We start from the raw sequence: 27,106 nt of genomic DNA, 5'->3' as shown, positions 1-27,106 counted from the left end.
TGCAGTTTTAACTAATATAGTGAACATGTGGCAATGGTTCTGGGGTCATTGCAAGGGTTCTGAGGTCATCAAATTATGTTTTTCATCACCAGTTTCTCACCACACTTTCTCTGTATAATGGGCACTTCACACATTTACAGCCTGTCTTGCCCTGGAAATTATTGAAAATGCCACCTGGTGACATTTGTCACATGAAATTCTTTGTACTTGCAAATCAAACACCACAGTTTTTGGTATATTGCAGGTGTAGCCATTGGGTATAAAGTACGGTAAAGTGGACTTGAATTTGATGGGAATCCTGCACTCATTTTTAAGTTTGAGTTGTGTTGTCACTTTGCCCCATACATTTGTAGTATCACTGTAAATCTTTTGTTTTTATTTCTCAGGTGAAAAATGCCACCTGGCGGCACTCAATTTGTTTTTGGTGAAAATGAAGTAAAACTGGGAAGACTGCGAAATTCAGTAAAAAATTTCTAATAACATTTTTATTCTTTTAAGACATAAATCATGAGTAGGCCATTTGCAATGAATTGCAGTCGATCAGCAAAAATCCAGGAAAAATGTGAAGCAACTGATTTTCTGTTAACCTTATACACTGTCCAGACACATTAATGTCACTAGCTGTCAAAAGCCTGAATAACTACCTTTTGCTGCACAGACCACTGCGAGATGTGCAGGAAGAGAGTAAATGAGGATCTGGAAGGTATCAACAGGGATGTGGAGCCATGCTCACTCAAGTGCCATAGCCGGCTGCACTAGATTTGTAAGCTGAGAAGCCATGATGCGAATAGCCCAATCAAGGTGGCCTCACAGATTCTCGATTGTGTTTAAATTCGGTGAGTTTGGAGGCCAGGAGAGTACGGTAAACTCATCCTGGTGCTCTCCGAACCATACGCCTACACTGTGAGCTGGTGACACACATTGCATTCTCCTGTTGGTAAATGCCATTGTATCAAGGAAAAACTAATTGCATGTACACGCTATCTGTCTGATGAAGCATAAACATAATTCATCCGAAAAGGCTACCTGTTCCCACTAAGTGGACATCCAGTTGCTGTACTGGCATGCAAATTCCAGTCCTCATCACCAATGAACAGCAGTCGACACAGGTGCATGAACCAGGTGCTGTGTATGGGCCTCCACAGCAACATTCGCTGAAAGGTCATTCAAGACACACTGTTGGTAGCTCCTAAGTTCAATTCTTTCCACAGATTTTTCTGAATAATCCCAGAAACTGTGTTAACATTTTCAGGAGTAACTACAGTTTGCTTGGGGCCAACATTCCGTGCTAGATCAGCCATGCTGCCTGTCTGCTGGATTTTGGCAAAGAGCTGGCAAATGACTTTTGCATTGTGTCCTTTTGGAACATTGAATTGTGTTTGACAACTGCACCTTGTTCCAGCAGTGCTATGTACTAACCTGTGGTGCTTCAGAACTGGAAAAACTTGTTGTTCAATGGAATATACGATTTCTGCCTTGTCCTTTGGTACGCTATCCTCCTTTTACATTTCAACAGCAGAACTAGTCACTCTGAGATGCGACACACTATTTATAAGCACTACGTATTGTGGTTACAGCACCACTTGTTAACAGCTTTTCGAACTATTTCTAAACTTCTGTATAATCCCTGCATATAATTCTTACAGCTTTCACAATAAACTTGTCTATCAATGTTAATTTTCGAGATACTTAATTTTATTGTTTGTTATCGGTAGCTCAGATGGTAGAGCACTTGCCCGCGAAGGCAAAGGTCCCGAGTTCGAGTCTCGGTCGGGCACACAGTTTTAATCTGCCAGGAAGTTTCATGTCGACATGTTGTTCTACTCCCATGGCCAGCAAGATCTCTATATCTGTTAGTGATAAAACATGTGCGAGACCAGCTGAGACATCAACTGTCCCACTGTCAGTATCTAGGATATCAAGGGCCAGTTATAACAATTGTGACCCTGTTTGCCTCAGGCATGGATACATTGTCCTTATTAAATGTTTCACAACCAAATCAGTGCATGCATCCCACTGATAAGTGGGCTCATACTGCCAAGTTCCTTGTAAATTTTTAATCAACAAAATAATATAACATAGCCTTTCAATCCGTGAAGTTTTATTTTGTTTTCTCCTCCCCTTCTGTGTGACTAACATTTTCGTCAGGCAGTATATAATATGTAATTGCACAGAGAGAGAGAGAGAGAGAGAGAGAGAGAGAGAGAGAGAGAGAGAGAGAAACTCTTTATTAGAATGATCACTATTCTTAATGAAGTTATTAATAAATCATAAATTGTAGATTTGCTGATACCGGACTTTGAATGCTGCTTGTCAAATCCTTGTTCCGATACTGTTTTCATCTGTCTCCAGTGCATTCGGTTCCTATTACTCGCTGAAGAATTTGTAAGAGAGGAACTGTAATACTCATCACCAGGTGTTGCATCAGTGCAACTATCCGCAGGAACAGGTAATGACACACTGCCACTTGTGGTGGAGAGGGACACCATCGGGTGCACTTTCTTCAGAGTGGAATGTCCTAAAAGTGTACAAAATCAATTAAAGATAGCGGAAGGTTAAATTAAAATTTAAAAACATATGTTAAATGGTTTCTCTATCTTTAGAAAGCATTATTTGAAAATAGCTAAACTTTCGGAGAAATTCTTTTGCAACAGATTGCACAACAATTCTACTGTGTCAAACATCCACCTTATGTAAGCACCTAAGGGACGAAATAAGGAAACAGAAGGCTTATACAAAGGCATACAAGCAGCCATTTTCCCTCACTCTATTTGCAAGTGGGGCAGGAAATATAATGACTATAATAGCAGTGATACAAAATACTATCTGCCATACTATAAAGTGGTTTGTGGGGTATGTATGTAGATATAGATGATGTCATTCAAACAATTATGAACACAGCCTGTGAATAGCAATCTGTGTCAAAAATCCACAGTACATTTAATGTATCTCACAGTTCTGAAAGTCAAGTTTTAACCTCATGGAAAAAAATCCTCATCTACTGCAGATGTTTCTCAAGCATCACAAATGAGAAATTTTGCTGAAATGCATCTTTGGGAAAAATTTGAAGCCACACAGCATTTGAAAATATGGTACTTAGTTCACCTGCAAAAGAGCTACAATATAACAGAATACACAATAGTAATTTCCAATTATATCATCAAAACTGCCATCATTTTCTTACTATGCCTAAAATGCACTTACCTTCCCAAAATATACACAGAAAAAACATAACAGGTATTATCCACACATCTGGTAGAAAGTTTATTTTGAGCACTGAACACAACCTTTTAGCTCCCCAAGGACAGAATAGGGATAGGATGGGATGGGATGGGATGGGATGGGAAGAGAAGGGAAGGAAATACAGAAAGCTTGAATGACGTAAGTTGTAAAAAGAGGTACGTTCTAAATTTTGTAGTTGCTTTTAAATACTGAAACTGTAGAATGTTGTGAGATGCAGACCACATGTTGTCAAATAATGTGTGATTTATAATTAAACATCCACACTGTGTCCAATTTTTTAAATATTTTTTAATGTGTGACATTTATCTGTAATATGAATATTTCAGTTATATACATTAGACTGCTTAGTATCAAAGTCAAACAGGTCGCGAGGATGGCAAGAAAAACAAAAGAAAAGTAAGGGAAGGCAACTATTTGGGGCAGTTACAAGTCATGGTACAAATGTCAAATTAAATGCTGCATAAAGCAGTGAGATAACAATTCCAAATTTTCTAACCAGTTCAAAGAAACCTTCTCAGCAGAAGCATATTCAAATCTCTTTTTCCCTGCCCTATCTTCACACTAAGCACTCTCACTTGAACTCTCCTCTCTCACTTTTTTCATCCATTCCTACTATCCTCATTATCTGGACTGATACAATTAACCTTAAACTTTCACAAAGTGAAAGATTTACTATTACTAAAGCACTAGTCATCCATACACTTTTGAACAACAACCACAGTCTGTAACTCAAATTGAATGTGCACTGTACCAACCTTGCCCGACACATCTACTTGTACTAGGTGTCTGTGACTGTGACTGTGTTGACTGATTTGATGATGACAAGGACTTGCTAGAGCAGCCAACACCCACACTTCGAGATGACCTCTGGAATTGTTCCTGCACATTTCCCATGTAAATCATATCACTTTTCTGTCTCAAAACCTCCTGAAAATACCACAGAAGCCGCATTATAGCTAATTACATTTGCATAAAGGTTTCAAAAGAAAGTGATCATTAAACTAATGTACAAATTAATTTTTATTCACTCACCTGCTTACTTGGTCTCTCACGATCATCGTCTTGATCATCATCATAATTGCTGCTAACAAGCTTGTCTACAACGGATCGTACTAGCTTCTTCCGCAGTGCAGCATCTGATTTGTGATTTTCCACCAGTTTTTGCAACATCTGAACACTCTTTTCCAAATCACGAGCTAGTGTACTAGCACCAGATGCCTGTACTTCACCACTATCAGTGACATCAGATTTTGTACATGCTGATGTCACATCAGATGGAGCAGAATGTGGTCTCTCCTCTCCTGGGCTAAAGTTTTTGACAGTATCAGCTCTGTTGTTTATATGCCTTTGATAAATTTCTCCTGGCACATACTCAAAGCTGTTGGCACTGTCAATTGCTCCACTCACCTCAACTGTCATTCCCGAAGAAATTGCTTGATTGATATTAGAAGCACTCACTGTTGTTTCATGTGATTGTTCTGCTCCATTTGTGGCACACCTTGAAGCTTCTGACTGTACAGTTTGAATTACACCACCGAGGCATGGATTTCTGTCTCGTTCTTTTACAAGAGTGTCTGTATCTGGCCTCTGTTGTCCATGAACTTTCTTGTGAGCCCCTTTGCAAGTTCTACCTGGACAGTGACTACATTTATCATCTTCATACTTTCTCCCCTCCCTTTGCACTTGAACAATGCTGCTAGATAACTCAGTTTGTATTCCAAAATTGCTAACAGTCTTGTCAGCAACATACTGCTTTCCTTTCACAAATTCAATACTTTCTGCACCAATCAAGACTCTGTCAACATTGTTGGAGGCCATTAATCTTTCTTTACAACTCCTACTACTTACAGGGGTATCACTAGCCTGAGATGAGCTACCACTGTGAGATAATGCATTGTGATCTGTCTGAATGGACATAGATACTTTTCCCAGATTTTTCAAACTGTCAGGTTTTCTTTGTGGAGGTCTGTTATTTACAATTGTTGCTATGGAAGATGATGAAGCTGAGTGGGCTGCAGCCATAGCTAGATTATTGGCATGAGGATTATGAATTCCAAATTGTACCTCTGGTTTCTGTGTATTGCAATCTGATGGTTTCAGCAAGAGATTTATGTCACTCTGGCTTCTATGGAGGTTAGGACTTACTTTTTCATCCGACAACTGATTTGGTCTTAAATCTACCAATGAGCAGCTTCCTGTTCTTTCCAGATTACAGTTCTCAGCACATCTATTGTCCTCCTTTTCTAGGGTTGTTTGTACTGTCTCTTTGACTTCTGACATTTCCAGTTTCCTTCCTTCACTTTTGTTTTCTCGAACTGATGCATCAGAATGACTACAGCTTTGGTTTACATTCTGCAGAAGCACTTTATTATCAAGTTGTATAATTGGTGTAATATCATTTTCACTTTTAGTTGTACACAGGGTAGCACTTCTAATCTGTGATGTATCAATTGGTGTAGAGTGTGCAGCGGCAGTTCTTGATGCAGTAGATTTAACACTTGTCCCTGGTGTCATGGTATTTATTACTGCAGTGGGTCCAGATTTCCCTTCTGGCTCAGACCTCTCTGGAAACACGGCTAAATGGCCTTGTGCAAGGGCCAGCCTTTCAATTGTGCTCAGGCGCTTCTCATCATTCCTGGTATCATCTGTATAATGTAGGTTGTACCTGTAACAATTCAATATCACTTTAAACAGAAAACTGTTGGAGAGGTAAGTCTAGCAGACAATGTTAGATGAAAACTGGAAACAATAAAGATAAACAGTAACAAAAACAGTAACAAGCCCTAGAATTTTACGCAGTCTAACACATTCCCAGAATAAGTCTTCATCTGTAACCAATTGACATACCTATCACCATATTAAATAGATAATTTCACCAGAAGATGGAAGTAAGGTGACTGTGGTCTTTTATTTCTTAAGGAATGACAGAAAATTGTAGACACCAAGTTGAACCAACATTGATTACTGAAAGATTTTTTCTGCTTTTAAAAATGTTTATGTGGTTGGTGTTAATTTTAGCAAATATCTTGAACACTGCAGGAAGGATGCCGATAGATCTACAGCTTTTTCATCTTATCTGTCCACTTTCTTGTGAGGGAAAATAGTTACAGCATTGTTACATGATAAATACTTCAGAGTTAGATTTATGAAGGTGTATCTTTATTATGAAAGGATAGTTGCTGCTCACCCTATAGCAGAGATGCTGAGTCGCAGATAGGCTTTGGCCAACAAGGCCTCTGCCACAAAATAGACTCCCCACCCATCCACCCACCCACAGACACACACACGACCACAGTCTGGCAACTGAAGCCAGACGCTGAAGCTAGAGTCTGGCTTCAGCTGCCAGAGACTGTGGTCATGTGAGTGAGAGTTGCGTTTGCATGGTTTGTATGAATGTGTGTGTCTGTTGGCCAAAAGCTTATTTTGTGACAATGCTTTTGCTACATTTCATCCTGGTTTTTCCACTGTCTGAAGGTGTACCTTTATGAAGACGGATCTTGTTTTAATGTATTGTGGAGGACAGTCACTGTACAACACCAGTTCCCTTACTTTTTGCAAATCAGCATTTGGATTCTTCATGATCATCACAATTTTCGGGACAATTTCATGAGCCTATATTCGTATAAATATGGAAAGTAAATTCAGCAGCTTACAACCATCTCAAAGAGGAGACACTGACAGCATAAACCAGCAAGGTACTGTCAACTACACTTGAAAATAAAAAAGTAGTTTCAATCTAATCAGATGGACCTGCCTCACGATTTAAAAACAAATATATTACTGCTGTTGTACCTCAACTTCAGTCGTTCCACCAAATGGAAATCTATTGGAACTATTCTGCTACATCCCACAGTAAGTGAGCTGTAGATGGAATAGGTGCAGTTGTGAAACGCCAAGTGTGGAATGCAGTAAAAAAGTGAAAGTTCATTGTAGGTCATGCATCAACTTTTGCTCAGGCAGCTGCAAGTACCACAATTATGAAGATTTGTCTTATGTCTACCGATGAAATTCAAGGAAACTTAATCTGGTTCCAATATTTTCTTCAGCATCAACACTACCAAACTTAAGAAGCATCCACTGCTTTTACTACAAGAAAGGATTACTACACACATATAGAATTTCCCTGCTGCAGATCATCATACTGAAGAAACTATAGAAAGTGTGGAAATTGGAGACTGGTACATAGTAGGATATGATGATAAAGTCTATGTTCGAGAAATACATGCAATTTTTTGGAAATTCTTACCTAATCAGTGCAATGATGGGTGCTGGTCACTATTGGGAATGGCCTGCAAAATGTGGTGGAATTCTGTACACGCGACAAAATTATAAATAAAATTAATCCACGTGATGTCATAAATGCAAAACAATATTTTCAGTTCTCTGACTTTTAACTGAATTCACAGTTTATTTTGCCAGATGTCACATTCTTATAATTTTTTGTAGTGTTTAAAATATGAAATGTTACTGTGAAGTTTGTCTTATTTGGTAAATAATGTCATATTTTCATTTCTCTGCTCACAGGAAAAAGTTTTTCCAACAATAAGTAGCAAGTAACATGAGTCACGTAACATTTGAGTCATGCGTTTTTTGTTTTTTCCCTCCTCCCCCTACAATATTTTACAAGGTACAGGTATTTTTAGAACTCTGTAACTGTGTCACCTGAGTGCCAAACTACTATGCATTTTCTGAGGTAAAACTCAGATCCATACTCTTAATAGTTTGAGAATATTTTTGACCTAAAATGTACATTATCAATAGGATGTCCCAAATTTGTAACACAAGTTACAATATAAATTACACTCTTGTTCTTTAATTTTAACACTCTCCATTCACTCTAGAAATATTGAAACAAGATGTATCTGAAAATGTGCAGCATAATATTTGTGAAGACAAAGAAAGGTAACAGTAAATTTACTACATCAAAATATCAGAGGTTTAAAAAACAAAAGCAATGAATTTCAGATGTTTTTAGATGAGCTACAGTCTACAAATCCTGTTGATATTATTTGTATTTCTGAACATCATTTAGGTAGTGAAACTGAAATGCTTAATATGGAAGGGTATACCTTAGCTTCAAAGTATTGTAGAAAAGAGATGGAGAAAGAAGGAGTTGCCACTTACATTACAAAGGGTCACAATTATAAAAACATTGACATTCTTAAATATTGCAGTGATCAGCATTTTGAAGCATGTGCCACATAAGTGGAAACACACAAAAGAAACATAATTAAAGTCACAATATACAGTGCTCCAACTGGTAATTTCCAGCTATCCACTAAACAGCTTGATGCAGTACAGAATTTCTTTAAAGTCCTAAAAATAATGAACTCATACTAAGTGGAGATTTTAATTTAAATTTTTTGGAGGATAGTTACTCAAGATCCAAACTAGAGTCTCTTACTATTTCTTATAATTTCATTCCCTTAGTACAGTTCCCAACCGGGTTTATGGGTACCAGCAGCACTGCTATTGATAACAGTTTCATAGATACTACCACACTAGCAAATCATAGTATAAATGCAATATTCAATGCCCAGTTGCTTACATTTAATATAGTGGGGTCTGATTCAACTAATAACAGAAAGTGGGAAACTATACAAATAATAAATGGAACAAGAATTGAAGTTATAAAAAACTGTTTGAGGAATACAGACGGCAAAGATGTATACAATTCACCCAGGATAAATGAAAAATATAACTGTTTCTCTAATACGGTCATAGATCACATTGAAAACTGCTGCCCTAAGGAAGTAATCAAATCAGATAGATTAAATGATTCTAAACCTTGGATTAAAAATGGAATAAAAGTATCTTGCAAAACAAAAAGAAGATTGTACTTAATGTCAAGGGAAAACAATGACTACAGAGCTAAACTACATTACAAATTATATTGTAAAATTCTAAACAAAGTAATCAGAACCTTAAAATGTATTTATTTTCAAGAAAAAATAAATGCCTCTAATAACAAGATAAAAACTATATGGAACATAGTATAAAGTGAGACAGGAAAAACTAATCAGGCAAATGAGGAAATTATGTTAAATGTAAATAATGAGTTGATTACAGATACCTCCAAAATTGCAGTCATTTTCAACAACTTTTTCCTTTCAGTAGCAGACAACTTAGGTTCATATTTAAAACATGCATTTCCGCAGAAGTTTGACACAATTCAACTATATCCTACCTCAACAAAAGAGATTTCTAATATTATTAGCTCTCTTAAAAACAAATGTTCCAGTAGTTATGATGAAATCAGCACTACCATAATTAAATGTTGGTCCTCATAACTTTGTGACATACTGATTTACTTACATTATGAATCCCTCCACAGTGGTACTTTTCCAGATAGGCTTAAATATGCTACTGTCAAACCATTACACAAAAAAGAAGACAAATCATCAGTGGAAAACTTCCATCCCATCTCATTATTGGCAACACTTTCAAAAGTGTTTGAAAAGGTTATGTACAATAAACTTTATAAACACTTAGTACAGAAAAATATTCTCCTTCGCAATCAGTTTGGATTTCCAAAAGGATTGTCAACTGATCAAGCTATATTCACTTTTACAGATGATATATTAGAATCAATAAAGCAAAAGTTATGACCACTTGAAATATTCTGTGATCTGGCTAAAGCTTTTGATCATGTTAAGCACGATATCCTTATACAAAAGTTAAAATATTAAGGGATAACAGGAAAAGCAGGCTCATGGTTCTCATCCCATCTTTTTAATACAAAACAATGTGTGTCTGTAACAGGCTTACCACGTAACACTGTTGTTGTTGTGGTCTTCAGTCCTGAGACTGGTTTGATGCAGCTCTCCACGCTACTCTATCCTGTGCAAGCTTTTTCATCTCCCAGTACCTACTGCAACCTACATCCTTCTGAATCTGCTTAGTGTATTCATCTCTTGGTCTCCCTCTACGATTTTTACCCTCCACGCTGCCCTCCAATACTAAACTGGTGATCTCTTGATGCCTCAGAACATGTCCTACCAACCGATCCCTTCTTCGGGTCAAGTTGTGGCACAAACTTCTCTTCTCCCCAAACCTATTCAATACTTCCTCATTAGTTATGTGATCTACCCATCTAATCTTCAGCATTCTTCTGTAGCACCACATTTCTAAAGCTTCTATTCTCTTCTTGTCCAAACTATTTATTGTCCATGTTTCACTTCCATACATGGCTACACTCCATACGAATACTTTCAGAAATGACTTCCTGACACTTAAATCAATACTGGATGTTAACAAATTTCTCTTCTTCAGAAACGCTTTCCTTGCCATTGCCAGCCTACATTTTATATCCTCTCTACTTCGACCATCATCAGTTATTTTGCTCCCCAAATAGCAAAATTCCTTTACTACTTTAAGTGCCTCATTTCCTAATCTAATTCCCTCAGCATCACCCGACTTAATTAGACTACATTCCATTATCCTTGTTTTGCTTTTGTTGATGTTCATCTTATATCCTCCTTTCAAGACACTGTCCATTCCATTCAAATGCTCTTCCAAGTCCTTTGCTGTCTCTGACAGAATTACAATGTCATCGGCAAACCGCAAAGTTTTTATTTCTTCTCCATGAATTTTAATACCTACTCCAAATTTTTCTTTTGTTTCCTTTACTGCTTGCTCAATATACAGATTGAACAACATCGGGGAGAGGCTACAACCCTGTCTTACTCCCTTCCCAACCACTGCTTCCCTTTCATGTCCCTCGACTCTTATAACTGCCATCTGGTTTCTGTACAAATTGTAAATAGCCTTTCGCTCCCTGTATTTTACCCCTGCCACCTTTAGAATTTGAAAGAGAGTATTCCAGTCAACATTGTCAAAAGCTTTCTCTAAGTCTACAAATGCTAGAAACGTAAGTTTGCCTTTCCTTAATCTTTCTTCTAAGATAAGTCGTAAGGTCAGTATTGCCTCACGTGTTCCAGTGTTTCTACGGAATCCAAACTGATCTTCCCCGAGGTTGCCTTCTACTAGTTTTTCCATTCGTCTGTAAAGAATTCGTGTTAGTATTTTGCAGCTGTGACTTATTAAGCTGATAGTTCGGTAATTTTCACATCTGTCAACACCTGCTTTCTTTGGGATTGGAATTATTATATTCTTCTTGAAGTCTGAGGGTATTTCGCCTGTTTCATACATTTTGCTTACCAGATGGTAGAGTTTTGTCAGGACTGGCTCTCCCACGGCCGTCAGTAGTTCCAATGGAATATTGTCTACTCCGGGGGCCTTGTTTCGACTCAGGTCTTTCAGTGCTCTGTCAAACTCTTCACGCAGTATCATATCTCCCATTTCATCTTCATCTACATCCTCTTCCATTTCCATAATATTGTCCTCAAGTACATCGCCCTTGTATAGACCCTCTATATACTCCTTCCACCTTTCTGCTTTCCCTTCTTTGCTTAGAACTGGGTTTCCATCTGAGCTCTTGATATTCATACATGTTGTTCTCTTATCTCCAAAGGTCTCTTTAATTTTCCTGTAGGCTGTATCTATCTTACCTCTAGTGAGATAGGCCTCTACATCCTTACATTTGTCCTCTAGCCATCCCTGCTTAGCCATTTTGCACTTCCTGTCGATCTCATTTTTGAGACGTTTGTATTCCTTTTTGCCTGTTTCACTTACTGCATTTTTATATTTTCTCCTTTCATCAATTAAATTCAATATTTCTTCTGTTACCCAAGGATTTCTAGTAGCCCTCATCTTTTTACCTACTTGATCCTCTGCTGCCTTAACTACTTCATCCCTCAAAGCTACCCATTCTTCTTCTACTGTATTTATTTCCCCCATTCCTGCCAATTGCTCCCTTATGCTCTCCCTGAATCTCTGTACAACCTCTGGGTCTTTTAGTTTATCCAGGTCCCATCTCCTTAAATTCCCACCTTTTTGCAGTTTCTTCAGTTTTAATCTACAGGTCATAACCAATAGATTGTGGTCAGAGTCCACATCTGCCCCTGGAAATGTCTTACAATTTAAAACCTGGTTCCTAAATCTCTGTCTTACCATTATATAATCTATCTGATACCTTTTAGTATCTCCAGGGTTCTTCCATGTATACAGCCTTCTTTCATGATTCTTAAACCAAGTGTTAGTTATGATTATGTTGTGCTCTGTGCAAAATTCTACCAGGCGGCTTCCTCTTTCATTTCTGTCCCCCAATCCATATTCACCTACTATGTTTCCTTCTCTCCCTTTTCCTACACTCGAATTTCAGTCACCCATGACTATTACATTTTCGTCTCCCTTCACAACCTGAATAATTTCTTTTATTTCATCATACATTTCTTCAATTTCTTCGTCATCTGCAGAGCTAGTTGGCATATAAACTTGTACTACTGTAGTAGGTGTGGGCTTCGTATCTATCTTGGCCACAATAATGCGTTCACTATGCTGTTTGTAGTAGCTTACCCGCATTCCTATTTTCCTATTCATTATTAAACCTACTCCTGCATTACCCCTATTTGATTTTGTGTTTATAACCCTGTAGTCACCTGACCAGAAGTTTTGTTCCTCCTGCCACCGAACTTCACTAATTCCCACTATATCTAACTTCAACCTATCCATTTCCCTTTTTAAATTTTCTAACCTACCTGCCCGATTAAGGGATCTGACATTCCACGCTCCGATCCGTAGAACGCCAGTTTTCTTTCTCCTGATAACGACATCCTCTTGAGTAGTCCCCGCCCGGAGATCCGATTGGGGGACTATTTTACCTCCGGAATATTTTACCCAAGAGGACGCCATCATCATGTAATCGTACAGTAAAGCTGCATACCCTCGGGAAAAATTACGGCTGTAGTTTCCCCTTGCTTTCAGCCGTTCGCAGTACCAGCACAGCAAGGCCGTTTTGGTTATTGTTACAAGGCCAGATCAGTCAATCATCCAGACTGTTGCCCTTGCAACTACTGAAAAGGCTGCTGCCCCTCTTCAGGAACCACACGTTTGTCTGGCCTCTCAACAGATACCCCTCCGTTGTGGTTGCACCTACGGTACGGCTATCTGTATCGCTGAGGCACGCAAGCCTCCCCACCAACGACAAGGTCCATGGTTCATGAGGGGGACACGTAACACTAGTCATTCAAAATATGAAACCATCAGACAAGGGATTCCCCAGGGCTCTATTTTAGGTCCCTTGTTGTTCCTATTTGTTATAACGTCAAGTTGAACACATATATTTCAAAAAATGACGCAACACATGTAAGTCACAGAGCAAGTAGACAAGGTAAGACATGTGTACACAGTAACAGTCAAATCAGCACTGAGTCCAAGTCTAGCGGCCGCTGGCTGGCCGGCCGCTTAGGTGGCATTGCTGCTGCATGGCTGGCAGACAGCGCCGCATGTATAGGACACGCGTAACTGCGCAGCGGCACTTCGAAAGAGCAGCGAGTCACAACACTATTATATATTAATGACCTTCCATATGCAGCGTCACAAAATGCAAATTTTGTCTTATTTGCAGATAATACAAGTATTAGAATGAAAAACAGTACCTGTGATCTCACTGAGCAGTCTGCTAATGAAATATTTGTAAGTATCGATGAGTGGTTCACAGCAAATGGATTGTCACTGAATTTTGACAAGACCCAGTACATACAGTTTAGTACCTCACAAAGAATACCTGACACTTTGAGTATAATATATTCGAACAATGAAATTAAAGCTGTAGACAGTGTCAAATTTTTAGGGCTACAAATTTACCACAACCGAAATTGGAAAACTCACACTCTAGACTTAATGAAATGCCTTCGTTCAGCTATTTTTGCAGTACGCATGACAGCAGAAATAGGTGATTTAAAAATGAAGAAGTTAGTTTATTCGGCCTACTTCCATTGACTAATGAGTTACGGAATCATCTTTTGGTGATCATTAGAATTAGATCTGGTGTCAGTCCTAAATCATGCAGAGACCTCTTTAAGAAACTTGTTACACTAACTACTACTTCTCAGTATATATACTCATTGATGCCCTTTGTCATTTCCATCATGTCTCTTTTTACACAAAATAGTGCAAAACATGATTATATTACCAGAACCAAAAACAATCTGTATAAGGACTATAAAAACTTAACATTAGTACAAAAACGAGTCAAATACATGGGTACCCATATATTCAATAACTTATTACAGCATATCAAAGGTCATGTAAGTGATAAAGATCAGTTTCAGCGTGAATTAAAGACCTTCCTGTTGGCCAACTCCTTCCACTCCATCGATGAATATCTTCACAAGGATTATAGCTCATAACTCTGTCTACATTAGAATTGTACAATATCTATGTATCTGAGTAAAAAAAAAAAAAAAAAAAAAAAAAAAAAAAACTTTGACTCTTTCCACATTCCAGAGACTCCTCTCCAAGGGATCCATGGAAAACAATAAACGCCATGTAATGTAATGTAATATTTTAGTTCCATTTCAATCTTTAATGTGGATGTAAATCATTCAAACTAATTAAATAGTAGTCAGCAACATTCAAACATCAGTACCTAAGGCAACAGGGCTCCAGGAAAAATGTGAAGAGATCAAAAAAGAAATGTCTGTCAGATGGGCTGAGTCAGCTTACAAGAGGAGTCAAAAAGACTTTCAGTAAAATTAAAAGTGTGGGTGTCACCATTAAGAGTGCAATGGGAACTTCACTGTTAAGTGCAGCTAGGTGGGAGCATAGTGCAGGAAAGACTACACTGGAGGTCGCTATGAGGAGGAGCACTTGTCTGATGATGTGATACATGAAGAAATGAAAGCTGATATGGAAGACATATGGGATCCAGGGTTCGGCGGCGGCGGCGGCGGCTGATACTCGTATCCGAGTTTTCATTTCTCTCCTGAGATTTCCTTTGTCACAGTTCAGGCGTGGAAGTGTCGTTGATAGCTTAGCAATCCAATGCTAACATGCAACAGGCGGACACATACATTAAAGCTGATGGAAGGTGGAGGACGTGGCTGAGCATGGAGGAGTTTACGTCTCCGGCGTTTGTCATTCTCCATTCTTTGACGTTCCAACTCAAAGTTTTGAAGAGCATTTGGGTAACAGTGCCAGCGACTTTGATCTTCTGCTATTGTGAAACAGTTACTCAGATTGATGTTCAAGTTTTTCAGATTTTTGTTGTACTGATCCTTATAATGTTTGAGAGGGGCACCAGGGTTAAAGTCAGAGTGTAATAGAGCTTTGGAAGACTTGTGATCACGTAAGGCAGAAGGGATGGATGACATTTCTTTGGAATTTCTGAAATCATTGGGAGAAGTGGCAATCAAGTGACTGTTCTAGTTGATGTGTAGACTATTAGTCTGGAGACATGCCATCAGACTGAAAAAATATCATCCACAGACTACACATCCACACAATCCTGAAGAAACCAAGGGCAGATAAATGTGAGAATTATCACAAAATCAGTTTAACAGCTCGTGCATTCAAGCTGCTGAATGGGAAACAGAGCTAAGGATCTGTTAAATGAGGAAAAGTCTGGCTTCAGGAAAGGTAAAGGCATCAGAGAGGCACTTCTGGCAATGGGATTGATAATGAAAGGAAGACTTTAAAAAACTTACGATCCCCATTAACAGGATTTGTTGGAAAGAGCATCCAACAATGCAACATGGGGCAAGAAGTTTCAAATTCTGAAAATAATAAGAGTAAGATATAGGGAAAGATGGATAATACACAAGATGTACCAGAATAAAGGTGGAACAATATGAATGGTAGACCAAGACCACAGTGCTCTGATTAGTCTTTTGTCCTATTGTCCAATCTATACATTGAAAGAAAAAACAGATCTGTTGATGACACTGCTATCCACAGAGAAAGTGAAGAAGAATTACGGTAGGCCTACACATTGAGTGGAATGACCAGTGTAATGAGTAAACAATAGAGATTTAGAGCAAACAAGAAAAAAGGGAAAGAAATGAGAAGTAGCAGAAGTGACAGCAATCAACTTATCATCAAAGTAGGGGCCCATGAAGTTTAAGAATTCTCTTACATTGGAAGTAAAATAATATGACAGATGAAGCAAAAGGGACCTAAACAGCAGATTAGTACAGGCAATGAGAGCATTCTTGGCAAAGAGAAGTCTGATAGTATCAAAGCTCCGTCTTAATCTGAGGAAAAAAACTTCTGAGAATGTACACCTGGAGAACAGCATTGTACGGTTAATGAATCACGAACTGTGAGAAAATAGGGAAAGAAGAGAAAAATAAGTCTGAGCTGTGGTGCTATAGAAGTATACTGAAAACTACATGGAATATAAAGAATTAGGAGGTTCTCTGCAGAACTGACAAAGAAAGGAACATACGGAAAACACAGAGAAGAGAAAAGAACAGGATGATACAACACACGTAAAGACCAGGAAATAACTTCCATGGTACTAGTGGGAACTGAGACAGGTAAAATGTGGAAGGTAAGACATAACTGGAATAGAGTCCACATCTAACAAATAATTGAGTATAAATAATAGGACAGGTAAAAAATTCTATTCACCAAGCGACAGCAGGAGAACAGGTAAATAAAAGGTTGCTAGCTTCTGGAGTCAGTGACTGCTGCTTCTGGCAGATGTGTTGAAGGGGAAGGAGGAGGGGTGAAGGAAAAGGACTGGTGAGGTTTAAGAAAAGTAGTAGAGTTCGTAAAAGACACCCAGAACCCTGGGTCAGGAAGTCTTACCAGAGGGGATGAGAAGGAAAGAATGATTGTTGGGAACTGCACCAGATGAGATTTGAAAACCTGAGAGTTTAAAGGTAGAAGATAGGGTAATATACAAGACAGGGATTACTGCTAGAACATTGTGCATGAGTTAATAAGAGCGAAAAGCTAATTGCATCATATGTGATAGAGGTAGGAGGGGGATGGCGAAAAATAGAGGTCAGGAAAAGAAAGCTGCAGAAAACCAAAAGGGAGTGAAGAAAGAAACAGGCCTAGTTACTGTGAAGAAATGCTGATACCAAAGAGAACCAAGGACGCAGCGTCATTTCCCACAATAGAGGACATGATTTCAGAAAGTCACAGCCTTGTCAAAGTAGCTGATTAATACATTCAAGACCAGGATAATGCTAAGTGACAACTGATGTACTCCAAAGCTGCTTTTTGGAGGAATCAGTAGTACCCAGGTTGCATGAGATGACTCAGGAAATTTGCTTTTGAACTAAGCTGGTGGGGTAACTGCATCCAGTGAAGGCGGATGTGAGAATGGTTTGTACTGCTGTAAACAATCTGCACCTTAACAAGTATCTTTGCCTTGAAAGATAAGGCTGGGGTATGGGAAGAAATGTTTGACATGGAAAGGATGGCAACTGTCAAAATGGATGTATTGTTCTTTGTCAGTAGATTTAATGTGAACATAAGTGTGTAGCTGACCCTTGGTGAGGATGAGACCAATGTTGAGGAAAGTGGCAGGGATTCAGAATTAGGAGCATGTGAAATTTAATTGGAAGAATATTTAGAGATTCCAGGAATTTTAACAGGTCAGCCTCACCAAGAGTCCCTATGGTAAAGATATCATCAACGTATATAAACCAAACTAGGGCCTGAAGGCTTATGGATCCCAGGAAAGCCCTCTCCAACTGACCCATGAAAAGGTTGGCAAAGGAAGGAGCCATTCCGGTTCTCATTGCAGCATTCCTGATCTATTGGTATGTTTGCCACTCAAAGGTGAAGTAGTTGTTTATAAGTATAAGGATGGTTAAGGGCAACAGGCAACAAGAAGGATATCGTAGGTTTGGAATCAGATGGGCATTGTCAGAGGAAATGTTCAGCAGCAGTCAGATCATGTACTTGGGGGATGTTGGTATAGAGGGAGGTGGCATCAATGGTGACAAGCAAAGTGTGAGGTGGGAATGGTTGGTTTGTGGGATTAAAGGGACCAGACTGCTATGGTCATCGGTCCCTTTTTCAAAAAAAAACTAAAACCACCCAAAGAGAATAAAAAATGAACAACAGGAAAGACAGCAGACGACACAGGACAAGAAATACTCCGACAGAGATCAGACAAAACAAATTAAAACACACAGAGTGTGACGGTGGTTGGCCGACCATAGAGAAAAAAAAGAGGAAAAGCCAACCACCAAGAACACATTAAAAACTCAGTTTAAAATCAGAGGCTAAAAGCCAGAATCAACACTAAAAAACAAACACTCAGATTAAACGATAAAAACCCCCTGCCCGAATAAAATGCAAAACTAAGTCCACCATGGCAGAGTCATCTATTAAAAGGGCAGAGAGCGCGTCAGGCAGCGCAAACGTCTGCCTGAGCACAGATAAAAGTGGACAGTCCAACAAAATGTGGACCACTGTCAATGCCGAGCCGCAGCGACAGAGAGGCGGATCCTCACGGCGCAATAAGTGGCCGTGGGTCATCCGTGTGTGCCCAATACCCAGTCGGCAGAGGACGACAGACTCCTTGCGAGAGACTCGCAAGGAGGAGTGCCACACAGTCGTCGTCTCCTTGATGGCACGGAGTTTGTTAGGGGTGGCCAGACCGCGCCATTCAGCGTCCCAAAGCGAGATAACTTTGCGGCATAAGACTGCCCTCAAATCAGTCTCCGGAAGGCCAATGTCTAGAGTGGGTTCACTGGTGGCCTGTTTGGCCAGGCGGTCAACACGTTCATTGCCCGGGATACCGACTTGACCGGGGGTCCACACAAAGACCACAGAGCGATCGTACAACCTGACCGGTGCCGACGTTCTGGCAGATGGACGACCGATTGCGGGAACAGGAGACGATAGTTTGGATGCCCAGGCAAGCTAAAAACATGGGCAGCATAAGTGGCCAGCAAACGTTGGCGCCGTAACCGCAGGGGAGGGACACCTGCCTCCACTAGTATGCTGTCCATAGGGCTGGTCCGGAAGGCACCAGTGGCAAGTTGTAAGATTGGGTCCAGCACCCGCAACGCAGACAGGGATGCTGAGCCATAAGCCAGGCTCCCATAATCCAGACGAGACTGGATTAATGCCTGGTAGAGCCGTAACAGGGTAGAGCGGTCGGCGCCCCGGCTGGTGTGGCTCAAGCATCGCAGAGCATTTAGATGCCGCCAACATGCCTGTTTAAGCTGCCGAATATAAGGCAGCCAAGTCAACCGGGCATCAAAAAGGACACCCAAAAACCTGTGGGTCTCCACCACAGCAAGAAGTTCGCCATCAAGATAAAGCCACGGCGCAGGATGGACCGTTCGGCACCGGCAGAAATGCATAACGCGGGTCTTGGCAGCCGAAAACTGAAAACCATGCACTACAGCCCAAGACTGCACCTTGCAGATTGCGCCCTCTGTAGCTGACGTTCAGCAGCTGCAATGCCAATAGAGCTATAGTAAAGGCAGAAGTCGTCAGCATACAGGGAAGCGGAGACAGAATTTCCCACGGCTGCAGCGAGATCGTTTATTGCAATTAAAAACAGGCAGACACTGAGGACAGATCCCTGTGGTACCCCGTTCTCCTGGACTCTAGAGTAACTATGGGAGGCTGCGACTTGGACGCGGAAGGTACGATACGACAGAAAATTGTGGATAAAGATCGGCAGAGGGCCCCGAAGACCCCATCCATGAAGCGTAGAAAGGATATGATGACGGCATGTCGTATCGTACGCCTTCCGCATGTCGAAAAAGACAGCGACCAGGTGCTGACGGCGGGCAAAGGCAGTACGAATGGCCGACTCCAGACTCACCAGATTGTTGGCGACAGAGCGGCCTTTACGGAACCCACCCTGAGACGGAGCCAGAAGGCCCCGTGACTCCAGTACCCAGTTCAACCGCCGGCTCACCATCCGTTCAAGCAATCTGCAAACAACGTTGTTGAGGCTAATGGCTGTCCACCTCCAAAGGGTTCTTCCCAGGTTTCAGAATGGGGATAACAATACTTTCCCGCCATGGCGAAGGAAACTCACCCTCGACCCAAATGCGGTTGTAAAGGTCAAGGAGCCGTCGCTGGCAGTCCACTGAAAGGTGTTTCAGCATCTGACAGTGGATGCTATCTGGCCCAGGAGCGGTATCAGGACAAGTGGCGAGGGCACTGCAAAATTCCCACTCACTGAATGGAACATTGTAAGATTCAGGATGGTGAGTGCGAAAAGAAAGGCTCCGACGTTCCATCCCCTCTTTAATGGAGCAGAAGGCCAGTGGGTAATTGGAAGAAGCAGAACTCAGAGCAAAATGCTCTGCCAAGCTGTTGTCAATTTCATCGGAGTCTGTACAAACTGCTCCATTCAGTGAGAGCGCAGGACGCTGACAGGGGTCCTATAGCCATAGAGGCGTCGGATCTTGGCCCACACCTGCGATGGAGAGACATGGAGGCCAATGGTGGACACATACCGCTCCCAGCACTCCTGCTTGCTTTGGCGGATAAGGCAGCGGGCCCACGCACGCAGCCGTTTGAAGATAATGAGGTGTTCAATGCAGGGATGTCGCTTGTGATGCTGTAGTGCCCGCCAGCGATCTTTAATCGCCTCAGCGATCTCAGGCAACCACCAAGGCACAGTCCTCTTCCGAGGGGACCCAGAAGAAAGGGGAATGGAAGATTCTGCGGCAGTAACGATGACGGTGGTAACGGAGTGAACCACTGCATCAATGCCGGCATTAGAGAGAGGCTCAATAGCGGCAGTGGAGGAAAACAAGTCCCAGTCAGCCTTATTCATAGCCCATCTCCTGGGGCGCCCAGAAGAGTGACGCTGTGGCAGTGACAGAAAGATCGGGAAGTGGTCACTACCACACAGGTCATCATGCACTCTCCATTGGACAGACGGTAAGAGGCTAGGGCTGCATATCGAAAGGTCGATGGCGGAGTACGTGCCATGCTCCACGCTGAAGTGTGTGAAGGAACCATCATTTAAAAGCGAAAGATCGAGCTGTGCCAATAAATGCTCAATAGTGGCACCTCGACCTGTCGCCACCGACCCAACCCACAGAGGGTTATGGGCACTGAAATCGCCGAGTAACAAGAAAGGTGGCGGCAATTGGGCTATCAGCGCGGCCAGGACATGCTGCGTGACATCACCATCCGGTGGAAGGTAAAGACTGCAGACGGTAACAGCCTGTGGCATCCACACCTGAACAGCGACAGCCTCCAAAGCTGTTTGTACAAGGACAGACTCGCTGTGAAGAGAGTTAAGGACATAGATGCAGACGCCACCAGACACCCTTTCATAAGCTGCCCGGTTGTTATAATAACCCCGATAGCCACGGAGGGCGGAGGTTCACATTGCTGGAAACCAAGTTTCCTGAAGAGCAATGCAGAAGAAAGGGTGAAGGCTGATAAGTTGGCGGAGCTCAGCTAGATGGTGGAAGAAACCGCTGCAGTTCCACTGGAGGATGGTATTGTCCATGGCTGAGAAAGGTGTGACGGGACTGGGAAGGCAGATTACGTCACTGGGTCACCTGCTGCCTCCGATTGAGCACCTGTGCTAGTGCTATTCATGGTGTCTGAGGGACCGGCAAGATCGAGGTCCTCAGCGGACGCCAGAATCTCCACCTAGTCCTCAGACGCAGAGCTGGAAGGTTGCGGTGGGGTGGCTGCCACCGCGAGTTCCTTGGGCTTAGAGCTCTTCTTCTTGGATTTCTCACGCTGCTCCTTGGGTTTAACTGGCTGGGGAGCCTTCACCGATTCAGTCTCCGGGACTGAGGAGGATCGTGAAGCCCTTCGACCAGCTGATTGTGGGCACTTATGCCACTGTTGGTCGTCAGCCTTCCCGCTGGTGGAAACCTGGGAAGGGAGGGACCCAAGGGAACCCTTGCGAGCGTGAGAAGCCGAGAAGTTGGACACTTCTCCGGCTTAGAAGCGGGGACGGACGTCCCCGATGGGTGGGATGGTGTTGCTCCTGAGGTAGGTGGCACAGGAGCAGCCCGGTGTGTAGAGCCCCCCACTGGCAAAGGGGCAGGAGGAGTTGTACCACTCGTCGATCCGGCCGGAAGTTGCGAAACTGATGGGGCGAGCACAGGTGTTATAGCAGCGGCGTAGGAAGATGTCATTCCCACAGGATGTAATCGGTCGTATTTCCTTTTGGCCTCAGTATAAGTCAGTCGGTCCAGGGTCTTATATTCCATGATTTTGCGCTCCTTCTGGAAGATCCTGCAGTCTGGCAAGCAAGGTGAATGGTGCTCCCCGCAGTTGACACAGATGGGAGGCGGGGCACATGGAGTATCGGGATGAGTTGGGCGTCCGCAATCTCGACATGTGAGGCTGGAAGTGCAGCGGGAAGACATGGCCGAACTTCCAGCACTTGAAGCACCGCATCGGGGGAGGGATATAGGGCTTGACGTCACATCGGTAGACCATCACCTTGACCTTTTCCGGTAACGTATCACCCTCGAAGGTCAATATGAAGGCACCGGTAGCAATTTGATTTTCCTTCAGACTCCGATGAACGCGCCGGACGAAATGTACACCTCTGCGCTCTAAGTTGGCGCGCAGCTCATCATCAGACTGCAAAAGAAGGTCCTTATGGTAAATAACTCCCTGGACCATATTTAAACTCTTATGGGGTGTGATCGTAACAGCAACATCCCCCAACTTGTCACAAGCAAGTAACCGTCGTGACTGGGCAGAGGATGCCATTTGTATCAGGACCGATCCAGAGCGCATTTTGGACAAGCCCTCCACCTCCCCAAACCTGTCCTCTAAATGCTCGACGAAGAACTGAGGCTTTGTGGAGAGAAAAGACTCCCCATCAGCTCTCGTACAAACTAAGAATCGGGGCGAATAACTGCTACTGCCATCCTGAGACTTACGTTCCTCCCACGGTGTGGCCAGGGAGGGGAACGTTTTCGGATCGTGCTTCTGAGCGTTAAATTGAGGCCGAGAATGCTTAGAGACTGCTGGCGGCTGGCCACCAGCGAGAGACGATGTACCACACTTCATTGCGGGCCATCTGCCCTGATGCCACCTACTCCGACCAAGGGCCCTCCCCACGGGCGCCACCCAGCCACAGCAAAGGCCACCTGGCAGAATGGCCATTGCCGGGAGTCCCGATGCCCCAGGGAGATGGGCATCTACTCCTTGGCATACGTGGGGAGTTAACGGCGCAGGCATCAGTAGAGCGAACCCTGTGTTGTCAGTGGGCTACAACCAACAGGGTACATTGCGGCCCCAACACAACGGACTGGCTACCGTGCTGGATCCTAGGTGCAAAAATGTCCAAGGTCGTCGTCGCAGCTAAAAGCAACACTGCACTGTGCAGCGTGGTAATCGCACCTAAGGATGTATCCACGCCCAAGAGATGGAAAATGAGCGGGGCATCATTGCAATGACGAGAAAGCCGGCTAAAGGTCTCAATGCATGACGGATACAGTGCACCATGTAAGGCGCCCTTCCCCAATTGGCTCGCTCTTCAGAATAATTTAGAAAGATGGAGGTCAAACCCGAGAGGGGACCATCACATAAGTCCGAAACGTGTGAGACTCCTTTTAGTCGCCTCTTACGACAGGCAGGAATACCACGGGCCTATTCTTACCCCCGAACCCGCAGGGGGTGTGTGAGGTGGGAGTGATACGTGCACAGATTTCAGATGATCTGGGCAATGGCTGGTGTCTATAATACAAGAGGGACATCTTTTTACTGTGGGTTGCAGGTGTTGATCAACTAAGGCAGATATATGTTGGGTGGGTGCTTTGAAGCCAGCAACTATGGGATGGACATGGTGACTGGGTTTGTGGATCTTAGGAAGAAGGTAAAAGGTTGGGATGCATGATTTGTAATGGATATGAAGTTCTGTGAACTGAAGTCTCAGTCCCTGTAAAGGGCCTGAGATTTTATTTGGGTGGTCTCCTGTTGCCGCTTGATGAGTAGATTGTTTTACCTATCCAGTTACTTACATTTTCACAAAATTGATTATTTTCATTGGTAAATAATTAAGTATGTATGGTACACATGTTACTCTGTGATGAAGAAGTTGACACAAGAGAGAAATTCGTGGCAGACTGCGTCCAAATAGGGAGAGGAAAAAAAAAAAAAAAAGAAAAGAAAAGAAAAAAGGGGGGGGGGGGGGGGGGTACTTTCGGTCTGCTTGACTGTTGTTCGAGTGAACAGGTTGGGAAAGGAGGAAGATTACAGTTCAACTAACCTCTTGTCAATGATGAGGCCATGACAGGCAGACTACAAGTTATTTTAAAACAAGAATATGATAAATAATTCCAGAATGAGATTTTCACTCTGCAGCGGAATGTGCGCTGATATGAAACTTCCTGGCAGATTAAAACTGTGTGCCCGACCGAGACTCGAACTCGGGACCTTTGCCTTTCGCGGGCAAGTGTTCTACCATCTGAGCTACCGAAGCACAACTCACGCCCGGTACTCACAGCTTTACTTCTGCCAGTATCTCGTCTCCTACCTTCCAAACTTTACAGAAGCTCTCCTGCGAACCTTGCAGAACTAGCACTCCTGAAAGAAAGGATATAGCGGAGACATGGCTTAGCCACAATCTGGGGGATGTTTCCAGAATGAGATTTTCACTCTGCAGCGGAGTGTGCGCTGATATGAAACTTCCTGGCAGATTAAAACTGTGTGCCCAACCGAGACTCGAACTCGGGACCTTTGCCTTTCGTTGGCAAGCGCTCTACCATCTGAGCTACCGAAGCACAACTCACGCCAGGTACTCACAGCTTTACTTCTGCCAGTATCTCGTCTCCTACCTTCCAAACTTTACAGAAGCTCTCCTGCGTACACTCCGCTGCAGAGTGAAAATCTCATTCTGGAAACATCCCCCAGGCTGTGGCTAAGCCATGTCTCGGCTATATCCTTTCTTTCAGGAGTGCTAGTTCTGCAAGGTTCGCAGGAGAGCTGCTGTAAAATTTGGAAGGTAGGAGACGAGATACTGGCAGAAGTAAAGCTGTGAGTACCGGGCGTGAGTCGTGCTTCGGGAGCTCAGATGGTAGAGCACTTGCCTGCGAAAGGCAAAGGTCCCGAGTTCGAGTCTCGGTCGGGCACACAGTTTTAATCTGCCAGAAAGTTTCATGATAAATTATTGGCTGCATCCTTTTTAAAGGAAGCATCCTGACATTCAGCTTAATCAATTTAAAGAAATCACAGAAAATCAAAGCTGATTGGTTAGACAGCACTTCATGCCGTACTACTCCTGAATATAAGCCCAGTGAGCTAAACATTGCACAGCCTCATTTAGTATCTGTCCATGGGAGTCTGATCTCGCAATTACACTCATACACAGTGTACACTTGGCATATTATCTGATTAAATCATCCCTTGTGTTAAATAGGTGCTTCAGATGTTATACTTTCTTTACTATCAGATTTCCATAAATACATAGGTTGGAATTTAAATAGTGGCAACATCGCTGTGGAGACACTATGGAATGGACTATACTACTGTCGCTGATAGCACACGTTGTTGACATACCTACCTTACCTCCGAGCAAATGGACTTGCCCGTCCCACATCACCGGCATGCCCACAATCGAGGGAAACACAGTCACTTGTGAGTGAGCGGTCTAACGTAACAGTGACACTATGTTTTCGAAACAGGAACAACAGAGTTGGATCAAGACTGAATGTGCCAGAGGTCGTACAGCACGACAGTGTCGTCAAGGTCTTCAAGAGGCTTGCCGGGAATTGGCATTGCCGTACAGAACAGTCACACATTGGGTAAAAGCCTTCAACAAAGGTTGGCAAACTGTGGCGCACATGCATCGGGCAGGTCGGCCTACCATTTCTGAAGAAGAACTGCTGTTGCTGCATTAGTGGACAGTGCTTGACACCATACAATTTGTTTTAGAAGCATCAACTGCGACCAGCTTTGCGAAAGAAGCGGCGATACTTTCTGCGAAACTCACCAATCATTCTGCACGACAATGCGTGGGCGCATACAGCGCAAGCTGTGGCTGCTCTGTTTGGTCGATGGGCTGGGAAGTACTGTACCATCCACCATACTCCCCAGACTTAAGTCCTTATGACATTGATTTGAGTCCGAAGATGAAGGAACCACTTTGTGGCATTCGCTTCAGAACTGTTCCAGAGATTCAACAAGCAGTAGACCACTCCATTTGCACCATCAACAGAACAGGCTCTGCTAATGGTATATTACACCGTCCACGTCGCTGGCAACTGTTTCTACACAATGCTGGTGACTACTTTGAAGGACAGTAACAGGTGCAAACACATAACTCTTTTGTATTGGTTGTGAATAAATAGTTGCCACTATTTAAGCTCCAACCCTCGTATTTATGAGCGTGTGTTAGTTAATAGACCACATCCAACATCATCTCGTTCCTTGACCATTAACAAGATGTGAAAATTGAGGAATCTGTTGTAATGTTTGTCTATTATTCTTTTCTGTGTTACTTTCATTCTGATATTTCACTGTTCCATGTTTTATTAAAATATTTTGTTTTATTACAGTAAGTTATGTGAGCTAGGCCTACATGTCCTAACATGTTACAAATGTGATACAGATGTTCAGCTAAATAACAAATTAAATAAGTAGTGACAGCCTTACTCAGTAAGTCTGGTTTCTTGTTTGGAAAACAGCATATCTCAAAGCATCCCAATGGTAGTGCGAGTGAACTGTTTTTCTCATAATGTCTAAGATATGTATCAACTTTGTGTTTTTTGAGGCCACGTCAAAACTACACGACAACTCTAATACGTGCAGAAAAGTTCCAACTGAAGAAAAGAATTGGAGGACTTGGGATTACGGAAGTGTCTGATTCTACCCGTCTGCTCTGATGCATGACGTCATCAATATGGCAGAAATGGCTACTCTAAGCTTCTCCAATATGTCGCCTATGATGTCACTACATATACACGGCAACAAACACAAAGATATGTATAAATACAATCAAACTAACAGGACAACCATGGAAAATTGGGGATTTTTTGGGTGGGACAAGCTAAACATAACAGGGGGGAAAAAACCACCATGATCCCAAAACACACAAAAAGAT

General features: G+C 42.5%; 1 protein-coding gene across 5 annotated transcripts in view; it reads right to left on the bottom strand.

Annotated features, from left to right (window-relative positions):
• The window catches only part of LOC126418923 (uncharacterized), an 89,765-nt gene that overhangs the window by 50,894 nt on the left and 11,765 nt on the right, over positions 1–27,106 (bottom strand). For all 5 annotated transcript variants that reach the window (XM_050085946.1, XM_050085947.1, XM_050085948.1 and 2 more), the window contains exons 2-4: positions 4,276–5,908; positions 3,999–4,170; positions 2,294–2,518 (exon numbers count right to left, since the gene is read on the bottom strand). In XM_050085946.1, the coding sequence (XP_049941903.1) occupies positions 2,294–2,518; positions 3,999–4,170; positions 4,276–5,908 (2,030 nt within the window). The remainder of the gene's footprint in view (positions 1–2,293; positions 2,519–3,998; positions 4,171–4,275; positions 5,909–27,106) is intronic.

The sequence above is a fragment of the Schistocerca serialis genome, chromosome 9 (genome assembly GCF_023864345.2).
Source record: "Schistocerca serialis cubense isolate TAMUIC-IGC-003099 chromosome 9, iqSchSeri2.2, whole genome shotgun sequence".
Taxonomy (NCBI): Eukaryota; Metazoa; Arthropoda; class Insecta; order Orthoptera; family Acrididae; genus Schistocerca; species Schistocerca serialis.
The sequence above is the reverse complement of the archived record's forward strand: the minus strand, read 5'-3'. Positions and strand labels throughout refer to the sequence as shown.